Source organism: Aquarana catesbeiana, linkage group LG08 (assembly GCF_042186555.1).
Source record: "Aquarana catesbeiana isolate 2022-GZ linkage group LG08, ASM4218655v1, whole genome shotgun sequence".
NCBI classification, from domain to species: domain Eukaryota; kingdom Metazoa; phylum Chordata; class Amphibia; order Anura; family Ranidae; genus Aquarana; species Aquarana catesbeiana.
Genome location: NC_133331.1, coordinates 257,740,393 through 257,753,970, shown reverse-complemented (window position 1 = coordinate 257,753,970; position 13,578 = coordinate 257,740,393). Strand labels below are relative to the sequence as shown.

General features: G+C 42.6%; 1 protein-coding gene across 2 annotated transcripts in view; it reads right to left on the bottom strand.

The window, feature by feature from the left end:
- Positions 1–13,578, bottom strand: part of KDM2A (lysine demethylase 2A) — a 162,339-nt gene that overhangs the window by 113,059 nt on the left and 35,702 nt on the right. For both annotated transcript variants that reach the window (XM_073597085.1, XM_073597086.1), the window contains exons 6-7: positions 12,343–12,521; positions 2,764–2,870 (exon numbers count right to left, since the gene is read on the bottom strand). In XM_073597085.1, the coding sequence (XP_073453186.1) occupies positions 2,764–2,870; positions 12,343–12,521 (286 nt within the window). The remainder of the gene's footprint in view (positions 1–2,763; positions 2,871–12,342; positions 12,522–13,578) is intronic.

Here is a 13,578-nt window from a genome sequence, read left to right as displayed (position 1 = left end):
TCCCTGATGATTGACATAAGCCACTGCTGTGGCATTGTCGGACTGGATCCTGACCGGACAACCCTGTAGCCTGATAGTCCAGGCCTTTAGAGCTAGATGTATCGCCCGGATCTCCAGAATGTTGATGGGTAAGGTCCTCTCTGTCTTGGACCATACCCCTTGGACCGCAGCCTGTTCCAGAACTGCTCCCCAACCTGACAGACTGGCATCTGTTGTTACCACCGTCCAGGTAACCGGTAGAAAGGATTTCCCCTTCTGCAGGTTTTCGGGTATGAGCCACCAATTGAGGCTCTGACGCACCGCATGCGACAGGTGCATCCGAAAGTCTAATGCCTGAACCTTCTTGTTCCAGGTCGACAGAATACTGTGTTGCAGCATTCTTGAGTGAAACTGAGCATAGGGAACTGCTTCGAATGAAGACACCATCTTCCCTAGTAGCCTCATACAAAGGCGGACTGAGGGACCCTTCTTGGTCCTTACTGTCAGAATCAGCTCTCTCAAAGCAGTGATCTTTGCCTGGGGTAGAAATATTATCTCCTGGCTTGTATCTATAAATCAGACCTAAATACTCCAGTCTTCTTACTGGTTTTAGGAAAGACTTTTCTAAGTTGAGGATCCAACCCAGGTGTTCTAGATACCTGACCGTGGTCCTCAAGTTTCCATTCAAAGAGGCTACCGACCGGTCTATCAAGAGCAGGTCATCTAGGTATGCTATGACAGCTATACCCTGAGCCCTTAATCTGGCCAGAGGAGGAGCCAAGATCTTTGTGAACACTCGAGGTGCAGTGGCTATCCCGAAAGGCAGAGCCACAAACTGGAAATGGCGCCCTCCTACCTCGAAGCGCAGAAACTTCTGATGAGCAGGAAAAATGGGCACATGCAGATATGCATCTCTGATGTCTATTGATGCCAGAAATTCTCCTCCCTGCAGGGTGGGAACTACTGTTCGAATTGATTCCATGCGGAAGGATTGAATCCTTAGGAATCGGTTCAGATCCCTTAAGTCCAGAATGGGCCTGACATCCCCATTTGGCTTTTTGACCGTAAAAAGGATGGAATAGAAGCCCAATCCCTGGTCCTTTGCGGGAACTATCATAATGACCTCCTGTGACAAAAGTCGCTCTATAGCTAGAAGGAGCGACTGCTTCTTCTCTGGGTCTCTGGGAACACTTGGTCTGAGGAACTGAGGAGAAGGGAATTCCTGAAACTCCAGCTTGTACCCTAAGGTTACCGTGGAGATTACCCATCTGTCCTGGAAGTCCTCGTGCCAGAGCTCTGAGAACTGTCGCAGTTTTCCCCCCCACTCGAGTGAGCGGGGGCGCCCCCTCATGCAGAGGTCTTAGTGTTTTGCCTAGTAGGCTTCTTTCCCCAGGACTTCTTTTGTCCCTGGGGTTGACTCTTGTCTCTGGACCCCGATGGAGGCGGCCGTCGAGACTGCCTGGAGACCAGAACACCCACACAATGTGAAGAAACATTTCTTGAGTCTGGCGCCTTAGACCACTCGGCCATCCTGACAAGACACTGGCGTAAAAACTGAGGTATCCCTGCAAGGGGGAGGGATTATATAGGGGGTTGAACTTCCTGATAGGGTGTGCCAGTGTCCAATCACCAGTGATACCTATATAACCCATCAGTAATTACTGTGGCTCTGTGTCCAGTGATGTTCGAGAAAGAAAAAAGGTACTAAATCCAAGGTTGCGGGGAGAGTGTCCAGTGTTCGTTTTCTGTAAACGTGAACTAATCCTTTAATTACAAAAACACTTGTTTTCAGGGTCCTGACAATCACCATAGACCAGCAAGAGAAATCTCTCTAACAGCAAGACAAATAGAAGTAAAATGCTTTTTAAAGTAAACTAGGGGAATGCTTGAACCTCTATCGGCTCTTTGTGGTTTGCCCATTGCAAGTTATTTTTCTCACTGCCTGTCCAGAACAGAAAGTGAGAACTGCTTACCGGAGCCCCAGATAGCAGTAGAACCTCACAAGGGTTTTCCCATTCAATAAAAAAAAAATAAAAAGCTTCGGGCATTGATACACTTTATCTTTTAAATAGGCCTGTACAATTCTAGGAATTTATATTTGTCTGCAAAGTTGGGATGTGTAGGTAGATATCTTTATTCCAGTAGGAAATGGCAGGGGCAACAGCTGGATCGGCATACTCAGTGAGTGAGAGTGAACAAGAAAAGATTTGGGATGTTTTGGCAGCTGCTAGGTCCCAAATCCAGTGATTTTTGGAAGAGAGGATTCCAGAATTGGCAACTTTAGTTAGCGCACATCATGTCCGCTAGAAAGTCCCTCATGGTCTTCTGAGTCAGAGACAGCCCCAGACCCAGAGATGCATCCTGGGAGGATTCATCTACAGAGAATTCCCGGTCCTTGACAGCTTTATCCTCTTCTTCATCCCTCACAAAAAGTCAGGAGGGGAAGCAGAGAGCCGAGCCAAGCCATTGAGAACAGTTAGGAACGGATCTTGAAAACCAGAAATAGCTTTCCTTGACAAATAGGAAACAGGACTGTGATCCTGAGACAGTAGAATACCAGAAAATGGTAGGGATTCAGAACTAATCTCACCTTACCAGGTAGAGACCATGTTGCCATTGCTCTAGGATATGGCCACACGATTAGCCCTAGAGGGAGCCCAGAGCACCAATCTGTTGGTTTCCACTGACACAATGCATGGGTGGGTATATTACAGCAAGTGCGACAAAGTGTAAACATGCCCTAAAATGCACTATAATGAACTGTGATATGCAGCCATCACTCACTTCTGCACCTTGGGGTATTGCATTTCCTGGATGACGTTGGTGGATTCAGTCTGTTTATCCTTTAAATGCCTTGGCCAAATGTTGTCCACCCAGTCTATCTGATCCACCTGTGCGAGACAGAAAAACAATCTTGAAAAATGTAAACAAAATTACCACACACTGCGCACAGAAGGCTGTGACACTCAATCTTACCCGGTGATCAAAATATAAAAACTTATAAACTCGTGAACAATGGACAAAATATAAACTTGTAAATGTCACTGCTGCCACCTTAGATATAAGTAGATACCATACGACACACTGAGCTCTATAAACACAGCTTCAATATGAGAGGTAAGGACCCATCAGAAGTCGTTGGACGAAACGCGCTAGTGTCGGACTGCAAGACAACCGAAGTGACGGCAGGCCCCCACTGGAAGTGATGTAGCGCTAGCCACAGACTGTTCAGACAGGATGCCATTTATTCAGCAGGCTGATGCTGTTGTAGATCATAAGTGGAACATTGCATGGAATTTTTAAAGGGCTGTATTTTACTGTCTTTTTAAGTGCCATTCTTTATGAGAAATGGAATACTTGTATGATAACACTACCATGCTATTAGTTCCTTTTTTTCTTTTTATTTGTGACTGCCTGAGCAATATCTTATAAAAAGGGAAATGGCTGAGCTATAGAGAGCAGAGGAGAGATCCTGTAAAGCCAGGTACACACGAACCAAATGCCAGAAGACAACGCCCAGTTAAAAACAAAAAAAAAAAACGGCCCATGTGTATGTCGGACATGCATGCCGGAAAACCAGCATCTGATCAACTCCTGATTGGAGTGTTCTGGCGGTGCGGCCATCCCACTGTCAGAACACAACAGTTCAGCCGGGGAGATAGCTGAACTAACCTTGCATGGTTAGTACAGTGGGTCCGACCAGAGCCAACGGGTTGAAAAAAAAAAAAAAAAACGAATAGTGTGTACCAGGCTTAAACCTCTTTAAAGTGCTTAGGCTTATCAGTAATGTGATAAGCATGAGAAGTCGGTGAGTGCAGAGTGTTGAGGATTGATCGCTTTTCACGTGGCATAGAACATGTGGAAGAATCTCTAATATGTATTTGATAAAGAAAAAAAAATGTGGGACTTTTGGACACCTAATCATTGGTGGAGAGGACTGTTCACATTTTAAAACTACACAGTTTATTATATTTTGCATTTATGCAATGAGTTATTATCACGACACTACCTCATATTAGAGCTGTGTTTATAGAGCTCAGTGTGTTGTATGGAATCTTGAAAGCTTAGAGCAGTGGTAATGCAAGCCAGAAATACTTTGTGTCAAGTGGGTTCACAGAGTTTTACAGAGATGTAACATCTGTAATGTAATCCATAACAACTGGAATCGTTTTTTAAAAATCAAAAGGCAAACTCGAAAATAAGTGGTAATGCAACACATTTGTCTTTTGCTTTAGTACCAGTTTTATTATGAAGGTATACAGAAGATATTGTTTGTTCTGCAAAAACAACAAGTGCTTAATATGAACAATTAACTTCACTTACCTGCTCTATTTTTGTCTGTTAAATTTTCCACGGAATAGGTTTTATATATCTTTTCATAAAAATATTTGTTGATCCTGCCAAAAATTTTGTGAGCTGGTAACTCTGTGGTTTTAACCTCTACTGCACAGTTATCAGTCACAGGGTTCCCAGTTTCTTTCTGTGGACTACATATCTCCTACCTGCTATATTATGGAGATAAGCAGATGAAGTGTTTTGTAGTTCCACCACACTTTCTGTCCTAGGGTTATAATGCTGCTCCTCCACAGACAGTACAGCAAGCTAGATTTTTCACCCTGTCAGGACAGGAAGTGTCTTACTAACAGGATCGAGAGGTAAAAAAGGAAAACAGTCTTAAAAATAATATATAAAAAATAAATAAAACATTGCAGCCACTAAGTGAAGTATGTCTTCCATTCCCGATGACAGCCCTAGTGGAAGTATCCTATCAGGAACTGTAGAAACCACAGATTCAGGAGGTACCCCTGTCCCCTTCAACAGCCATGCCCTTAAACATTTTGCTGCCACCAACATAAAGTTTATGTCAGCAGCAAGAGGCTTTAGGCTGGCCATTAGACAAAAAAAGATTTCTCCATCAACATAAATGAGGTAGATGGAGGCATCCTCCCCGCAAGACAAATATATTCTGAAAGTGGGACCCGCCTCTGTCAGAATACGCTGATCAATGCCTGCAGCTGATTGGCTGCAGGCTGATCGAGAAATTTTTTTCCAACATGTCTCTTCAACAGAAGTTGATCAAAAAAATGGACTTCTGTCAGGCAGGGACAGCCACACACTGATCATATCAGCTTTACACACACTCCCAGCTACTACAGACACCTGACTGAGTAAAGAAAACCTGTCACAGCAAGATACATCACATAAAAAGGTAAAAAAAAAGTACACGTCAGGGGCACTTTCGTAGGATGACGGCTGCGCTATACATTACCATGCAAGCTGGAGTGAGAGGAGTATTTCTAGGGCCATAATCCATAGGTGCCTATATACAGATGACCAATAGGAGCTTTTAAAGCATTGCCTATGATAAACTTTGGGTACCAAAGTTAGTCGCCGTTTCACATGCACGCACAATTTTCTGGTTTGCCATGTTTGCAACTTTGTCTTATACTTTAATGAAATGGGTAACATGTTGTGTTTGTGTGCACTAAAATTAGCTTTTGTGTATTTTTTTATTGAAAATACAAACATTTGATAAAATGTGTACTAATATGCAACATAAAAAATGCAAATGCCACAATTTTATTCTCCATGGTCTCTTCTTTCAGAAAATGTATAAAATTCTGGGGTTTTAACTATCTTCATGCCTTTATTCTTGAAGCCTAAAATGTGCATTTTAAAAGATGAATTCCAGGAATTCAGACACTTTCTAAAATGTTCTGGATTACTAGGGGTTAAGTGGTACCTCGTGAAGTTCAATTTAAAATTTTTATTTTTACTGAGCACTGGGAGCATAGCCATCATTGTACTTCCAGTGCTTCAATGCCCCTCCCCTTCTCCTGACCAATCACAGCGCACTTTGTGAACCCATTCAGAAAATACAAAGGCTTCTGTGAATGGACAGCAGAGTGGAGGGGTGGTGTGAAGCAGAGATGCAGCTGTATGAGAAGGCAGTGTATCTCCTGTCAGAACACTGGGAGTGCTGCTCAGTAAGGGTTCATGCACACTAGGCAGCAAAAATGCCAGAACCTCTGGCAGAAAAAGCAGCGTAAAAAATTCTCATAGTGGCTTAGATTGCGCAAGAGATTATGCGCATTTATTTTTAAACATTCCCTTCTGCTCCTTTTTCACTATAAAAAATGTACACTTGAAGAACCCAAACACTCCAAAATGCCACGTTTATGCGCATCAAGTGTTTTTTCCAGGTGCTTCCGTGATATCTCTACATAGCTGTAAAACTGAATACTGGCTCCAAGAAAGGTCGCTCACTGATGGTAAGGAGTGGAGGGCCGCTGCCAAGTAGACTGGCTGGCTGCCACACTGGAAAGACGGCTTCCGTGTCTGATATGCCTGGGACACAGCCCATACCGTGTATATCACATCAGCCTGGGCCAATCTGGAATTCTGATCGCTATAATGCTCTCCAGTTCAATCCTGAAAAGCAGACAAAGAAGAGGAGGAAAGGCCTCGATCAGGTTGTACTGTTCCCACAGAGCCACCAGGGCATCTACTGCTTCTGCTACAGGGGTAGGCAACCTCAGCACTCTAGCTGTGAAGAAACTACGAAGCTAGAAGATCCCTGTATCTGGAGATAAACCTGTTGGCCAGAAAGGCCACGTTGGCTTCCCACACCTGCGACACAGGTCCTAGAACACCTTTGGATGTAGGAACTACTGGTCCATGCCTGGTATGTACACAGCAAACAAGGCTAGATCATTAAGCTCTGCTGAAGACAAGATCCGATCTACCTCTCGCTATCGCAAGACTTCTGACTCATTCCTGATAGTTCGTGTACACCACTACCGTGGCACTGCCCAACGCTTTAGCTGGATGTTCCAATATGTTAACTGGAAGAGACTTATCTGATGATCAAGTCTCCTGGTACTGATGCAATGTCCAGGACTCCTCCACAGCCAGACAGGCCAGCATCGTAGTGAGGATTCTCCAAAAGATGGGAAAGAAGGACTTTAGATTCCAGAAATACAAAGCTTGGGATAATCCGGTTTTTGGGCCTTGTTCACACTTGCTCAAAATACTGACGCTCAACAAAACATGCCTATAGCATTAATGCAAGTTGTTTGTTGAGTTTGTGTCACATTTAACACTCATTAAAGGGGAGTTAAAAATGCTCCCCAAACGCCCTATGCGCACTTGACACATGTTTGAGGGATGTTAAAAAAAAGATGCCTACGTTTTTTCTTGGCTGCTGTGAAAAAGCCCTAAAGTGCTGCAAATATGCCTCAAACACATTGCACACTCACTGCAAACATATGTTAGTGTGTTTTTTGCTGCATTTACCATAGACTTGAACAGAAGGAGTTGAGATGCTTTAATTCCTTCCAAACTCCACATGAAGCTTTATTTTTGAAGTGCAGCAACGCAACGCTTCATGCTTTCAGAACGTGAACAGCACTGTGTGCTATCCATATTATCATTGCAGACTGCGCCCCGAACTCCTGCCTTTAATGCCAGTGTGAACAGAGCCTTGGTCTTCTGGTTCTTATCCAACGTCAAAACAATGCTGCATTTTAGAGGTCTGAAATGGAACTGGACAAATGGGACTGCCCAAAGAAGGCTACCATCAGGATAAATACACAAAATGGGAGACTGGGGGGTCACTCACAGACTGCGGAGCTTGAATTTGAGCCAAGAGTGTCATGTTTCTTCCACAGGAGAAACTTCTGATGGCCAAAGCAGTGTCCAGACCTAGACCCAGATACTCCAAACGATGTGTTGATTCCTGGGACATTTTCTAAAGGTTCAGCATCCAGCCTAACCACTATAAATGTTTGGACAGTCAAAGCTGTGTTGTCCCACACAGCCCAAACCGACTCTTCCCTTAAAAGAAGGTAGTTAAGTACCCTACGATGGAAATGCCACAGAGTGAGCCGAACACTTTGATGAACACCTAAAGTGCAGACAAGTGACCAAAGGGCAGGACCATAAACTGGTAGTGTAAGGGCCCCACAACAAAACAAAGGAAATGTTGTTATACTGGAAAGAGAGACATGTAGGTATGCGTTCTTGAAGTCCACAGAAGCCAGAAAGTCTCCCTGGTGAAGAAACATGACAAAAGATTTGGTGAATTATATGAAAAATTTCTGGGCTTGAATGGAGACAGGCTTTCAGGATGGGGTGAATGCCCCTTCTGAGTTGAACACGGTGGAGCAAATTCCCCTGAAACCATTCTGTCAAAAGAACAAATGTAATACTGACATATAATCACACACATAGGTTGAACTTGATGGACTTGTGTCTTTTTTAAACCTCACCTACTATATGAAACTATGTAACAAGAGCAATGACACCTTGATTTAGACTAGAAGTCTCCAGAGGAGACCTGCTATTCTGTTTGGCGCAGTGACACTCCCCATTATGTACATTACTCATCATACCGAAACCTAAAAATTCAGACAAAACACTTGTGATAGCAGTGAGTAAAGCAGGGTAAAGCTGGCCATACATCCAAGGATAACCCGACGAAATACAGGGAAACCTGGGCATGTTGGATTCATTATAGAGGTTCCACAGATGGTACGGATCTGACTACTAACATCGGGACACCCAATTAAAGGTTAACATCTTCAAACTCTTCGAATACACCACAGATGCCTACTGCTTCTGTCATCATATACCCCGCTTCACGACCTAAAGTTCACACCAGAACTCCATCCCACGGTGTTCTTCACCAATTTGTGCAATAAAAATAGCCCTAAAAGACCTCCAGGACACTCGGAGGGCCCACATATAACTAACATACACTTAATATTTAGTACACAATCATAAACGCTTATGGCCCCCACCCACTCACAGTTTGATCCCGTTAGGGGTGAATGGGTTTTGTGGTGGCGTACTTCGGTTTAGACCATCATATTGCTTGGAGCCCCGCCCACATAACCAACCTAACTCTTCAGCACAGAGACTTTGAGAAGGTTACGCGACTTTGGCCACCAATGACGAAATATCCCCCATGTGGATATGGAAATGTTTCAATATACAGGTTTCAGCGTAAACTCCTTCTTTGAAAGATAATGTGAAAATGTATGCCACTGTCAAGGATATAATGTATGTTATATTTTGTACGTTGCCGTTTACCTTTTGTAACCTCTCTTGTGATCTCTGTAAACTTGAAAACTTTAATAAAAATTTCATGAAAAAAAAAAAAGCTGGCCATACATGGATCAAAATTCAACCTATGTATGGGCACTGTGGTTGAACAGAAGCCACTCTATCGATCAACTTTTCTGCAACTGCCCTCCATTCGATCAGAGCTGCAGGCTACACACTGCAGTGCTGATCAATGGATTCTGACTGCAGGCAAGTCTCCTCGCCATCAGAATACAAAGACATACCTGGGAGGATCCCCACATTTACCTCAAGGGTGTGGGTGGGGAAATTAGGTAATTTTTCTTTCATTCAACCAACTGGTTAAATGAAAAAAAAAAAGAAAAAAAAAAAAAAAAGGACTCATCTATGGCTGCTTTACGTCACTCAAAAATTTTAATTAATCCTCTCCCGCCGACCCTTTAAGGGTTCTAAACGCCAGGAGGCGGAGGCAGGCATTTGGGTCATGTGATTGGCTCACAGTGGTCACATGATCTGAAAGCTCCTGATCGCTAGCATGCATCGGGAGCTTTGCAGTAACCGTGGCTACCATGTCGGGAGCGTGCTCTCAGCAAGGTAAGTGGTTTACACAGGGCCGCATGTATGCGGCTGCTTGGCATGAAGGCCCACAACACAGAGGCCACATATGTGCGTTCGGCCGGAGTGAAAAGGTTACATTTGTAAACTGTAGCGCCCAGTAGCAATAAAACTGATCTAGGTTGTCTAATATAAACAAAAGCAGGATATTTTGATTTTAAACGAAAGGCCTTTTAACTAGGAGTCACCAGTTTCACCAAATTTAAGTCCAATTCCCCAATCCCCTTTTCAAGTTCCAAAGAAGATTGTTATTTATTTTTTTTACTTTCTTTTGTGGCTGGTCAAATGATACACTTGGTCCTTATCTATGATGCACTGTGAGGTCAGGACACTGTGCTCACAGTCTTTCCTCAGTCTTCTGGGTTGAGTGACAGTGGGCATCATTCGACAATGAAGACCGAAGATATCTCGTGACAAAGAAGATGTACCGCAGGAAAGGTGGACATAAAATCAATGTTTTGTTTTTGTTTTTTAATTTAAAATCGATTTTTTTTTTTATTTTTATCAAATTTATAGTAATAAAATGCTTTTGGAGTAAAAATGTATGTAAAAATAGTTTTCTATTTAAGATACATTAATAGTTTTGTTTATTCAGCATGAAATGGAGCTTAGTTATGTAGCATGAGGCTGTATATTCTGCAATATTTACATTTTTGGTAAACTCATTCAATGAATCCAAGCTCTGCAAACTGAGATAACATGCACTGCATTGGTGCATTCACACGTCACAGTAACCATGAGATAAAACAAAGTTCAAGAATATTCCTTTATCCCATTGTTTTGCAAATCTATGTACACCACAAACTGTATGACTGAATCGGTTCTGATATCCCTGTTTTACTAACCTGACAGCTTATTACTCTAAATAGAAAACCTTCATTTTGTTTGCAAATATTAAAGATTCCAACTACCAGCAAGAATAAATCCTTATATTTAACCACTTAAGCCCCGGACCATTTTGCTGGCCAAAGACCAGAGCACTTTTTGCGATTCGGCACTGCGTCGCTTTAACTGACAATTGCGCGGTCGTGTGACGTGGCTCCCAAACAAAATTGACGTCCTTTTTTTCCCACAAATAGAGCTTTCTTTTGGTGGTATTTGGTCACCTCTGCGGTTTTTATTTTTCGCGCTATAAATAAAAAAATAGCGACAATTTTGAAAAAAACGCATTATTTTTTACTTTTTGCTACAATATCCCCAAAAAATATATATAAAAAAAAATATATTTCCTCAGTTTAGGCCGATGCGTATTCTTCTACATATTTTGGTTAAAAAAAAAAAAAAAAATCGCAATAAGCGTTTACTGATTGGTTTGCTAAAGTTATAGCGTGTACAAAATAGGGGATAGTTTTATGGCATTTTTTAAAATATTTTTTTATTTACTAGTAATGGCGGCGATCAGCGATTTTTATCGTGACTGCGACATTATGGCGGACACATCGTAAAATTTTGACACATTTTTGGGACCATTGGCATTAATACAGCAATCAATGCTAAAAAATTGCATTGATTACTGTAGAAATGTCACTGACAGTGAATGGGATAACCACTAGGTGGCGCTGTATGGGGTTAAGTGTGTCCTAGAGAGCGATTCTAAGTGTGGGGGGGGGCTATGTGTGACACGACACTGATCACCACTCCCGATTACAGGGAGCTATGATCAGTGTCCTGTCACTAGGCAGAACGGGGAAATGCTTGTTTACATCAGCATTTCCCCGTTCTCCTCTCCGTGAGATGATCGCAGGTGTCCCCGCGGACATCGACTAAAGCGGGACCCGCGATCACACTCTCGGAGGTCGCGGCGGGCACACGTGCCCAGCAAACCGCTTCTGTAGGGGCAACGTACAGGTACGTTAATCTGCCTGTATGTGCCCTTCTGCCAACGTATATGCTTGTTTACATTGGCATCTCCCCGTTCTTCCTCAACGTGAGACGTTCGCGGGTATCCCCGTGGACATCGGGTCCACGGGACCTGCGATCACGGAGCTCCCGGTGGGCGTGTGCCTGCAAGCCGCCTCTTAAAGAACAACGTACAGGTACGTTAATCTGCCTGTACGTGCCCTTCTGCCGCAGTATATCTGCGTGATGTGGTCGGGAAGCAGTTAAAGAGGACCTGTCATTTCAGATCTATCATAGCAGGGCCTGTTAGCGGGCATACACTCACCTGCTGCTGTCACGTCTCTCCCCTTGTTGTGTCACTGCCGCATTACCAGCCATCCTATTAAAGTAAATGGGACTGTCGGTGAGTCAACAGCGGGTCAGAGGAGGAGCCGCTGCGGGACAGAGATAACAGTTTCTCTTTAAAAATTATGATTTAAATCAAGTCTTTTTACTAGTGATTTATATCAAATCCCCCCTGACTGCAGGGATAACGTTGGATTGAAGGGGAGTGTCTCAGCCAGTCCAGCATTTTCCTTTCCCCCATTGCCTGTGAGAAAGTGGCCTAGAAATGGGCCTTAATTCAAATTTTGTTGTTAAAACTTTTTGAACCATCTAATAGGTCAAGTAATCGATATGTCCTAATAGCGTCCTTGGGGGGGGAATGATGTCATGTGTCAATACCACAAACTGTCAGTATGGCCCTAAAGCCACAAAACACAAATTAGCAGCAGGTTCAGGATTGGCCAAAGTGGTATAGAAAGCAACCAATGATGACGTGCTCACCGTTGCAGGTCTTTGCACCAGATTCTCCAGCTTGGTGTGGCTAAACTCCAGGCTGATTACATTATATAATTTTTCTCTTTCTTCATCTGGGGTTTCATAATATTTTGCCCATTGTGCCATTGTCATCTCTATTCCTCTTTGGGTGCCAACGTCCATCACGTCTACAATACGCTTGCTCCCTAGAAGACAAGTTTAAAGTGTATGTAAACTTTAGCAATACATTTCTCTTATTGATTCATTTTGGTCTGTTAACCACTTCAATACTCGGAACTTCCACCCCTAGCTGCCCAGGCCACTTTTTATCTTTCAACACTGTCACACTTTGAATGACAATTGCACGATCATGCAACACTGTACCCATATTAAATTTTTGTCATTTTCACACAAATAGAGCTTTCTTTTGGTGATATTTATTCACCATTGGGTTTTTTAATTTTTTACTAAATAAATGAAAAAAAAATTTAAAAATGTTGAAAAAAACTTTTTTTTTTCCATTTCTGTTATAAAATTTTGCAAATAATTTTTTTATAAAATTTGGGTCAGACTGTATTCTGCTACATTTCCTTGGTGAAAACAACCCAAATCAGTGTATATTATTAAGTCTGTAGGAAAGCTAGAGTCCACAAACTATGGTATATATCTGAAAATATATCAATCCTGATGTACTGACAGGCCATCTCATTTCTTGAGGCCCTAAAAAACCAGCACAGTACAAATATCCCCCAAATGATCCCTGTTTGGACAGTCCAAGGTATTTAGTAAGAGGCATGGGGAGTTTTTTGAAGTTGTAATTTTTTGTCACTTTTTTTAGAAAATTTTTTTTTTTTTTTTTTTTTTACATACCGTCACCAATGCAGTACAGCGTCATCATATAACTGATGTGAAGGTGATCAGGGACGCTGACTGGTAACAGTATGCTGAAAAACTGTGACCAGAGCAATACAGTGTTACCATATTCACACTGTACTACTCTGGGGAAGTGATCAATAATTTTTTTTGTATACATTATGATTGCTTATACCAGTGAATTTCAGTGTCTTTTGTTGTGATTGGCTGTGACTGGCCACAGCTAATCACATGGTACAGATGGGATTTGATTGGTCCCGTCTGTACCATGTGATTACTGTGACCAATCACAGCTAGCAACACAATTGTATACAATGAATTGCATTAAATCGAAGCCATTGTTTACAACTGTCATGTGATCTGCTGTGATTGGACCAATCACAGCTAGCA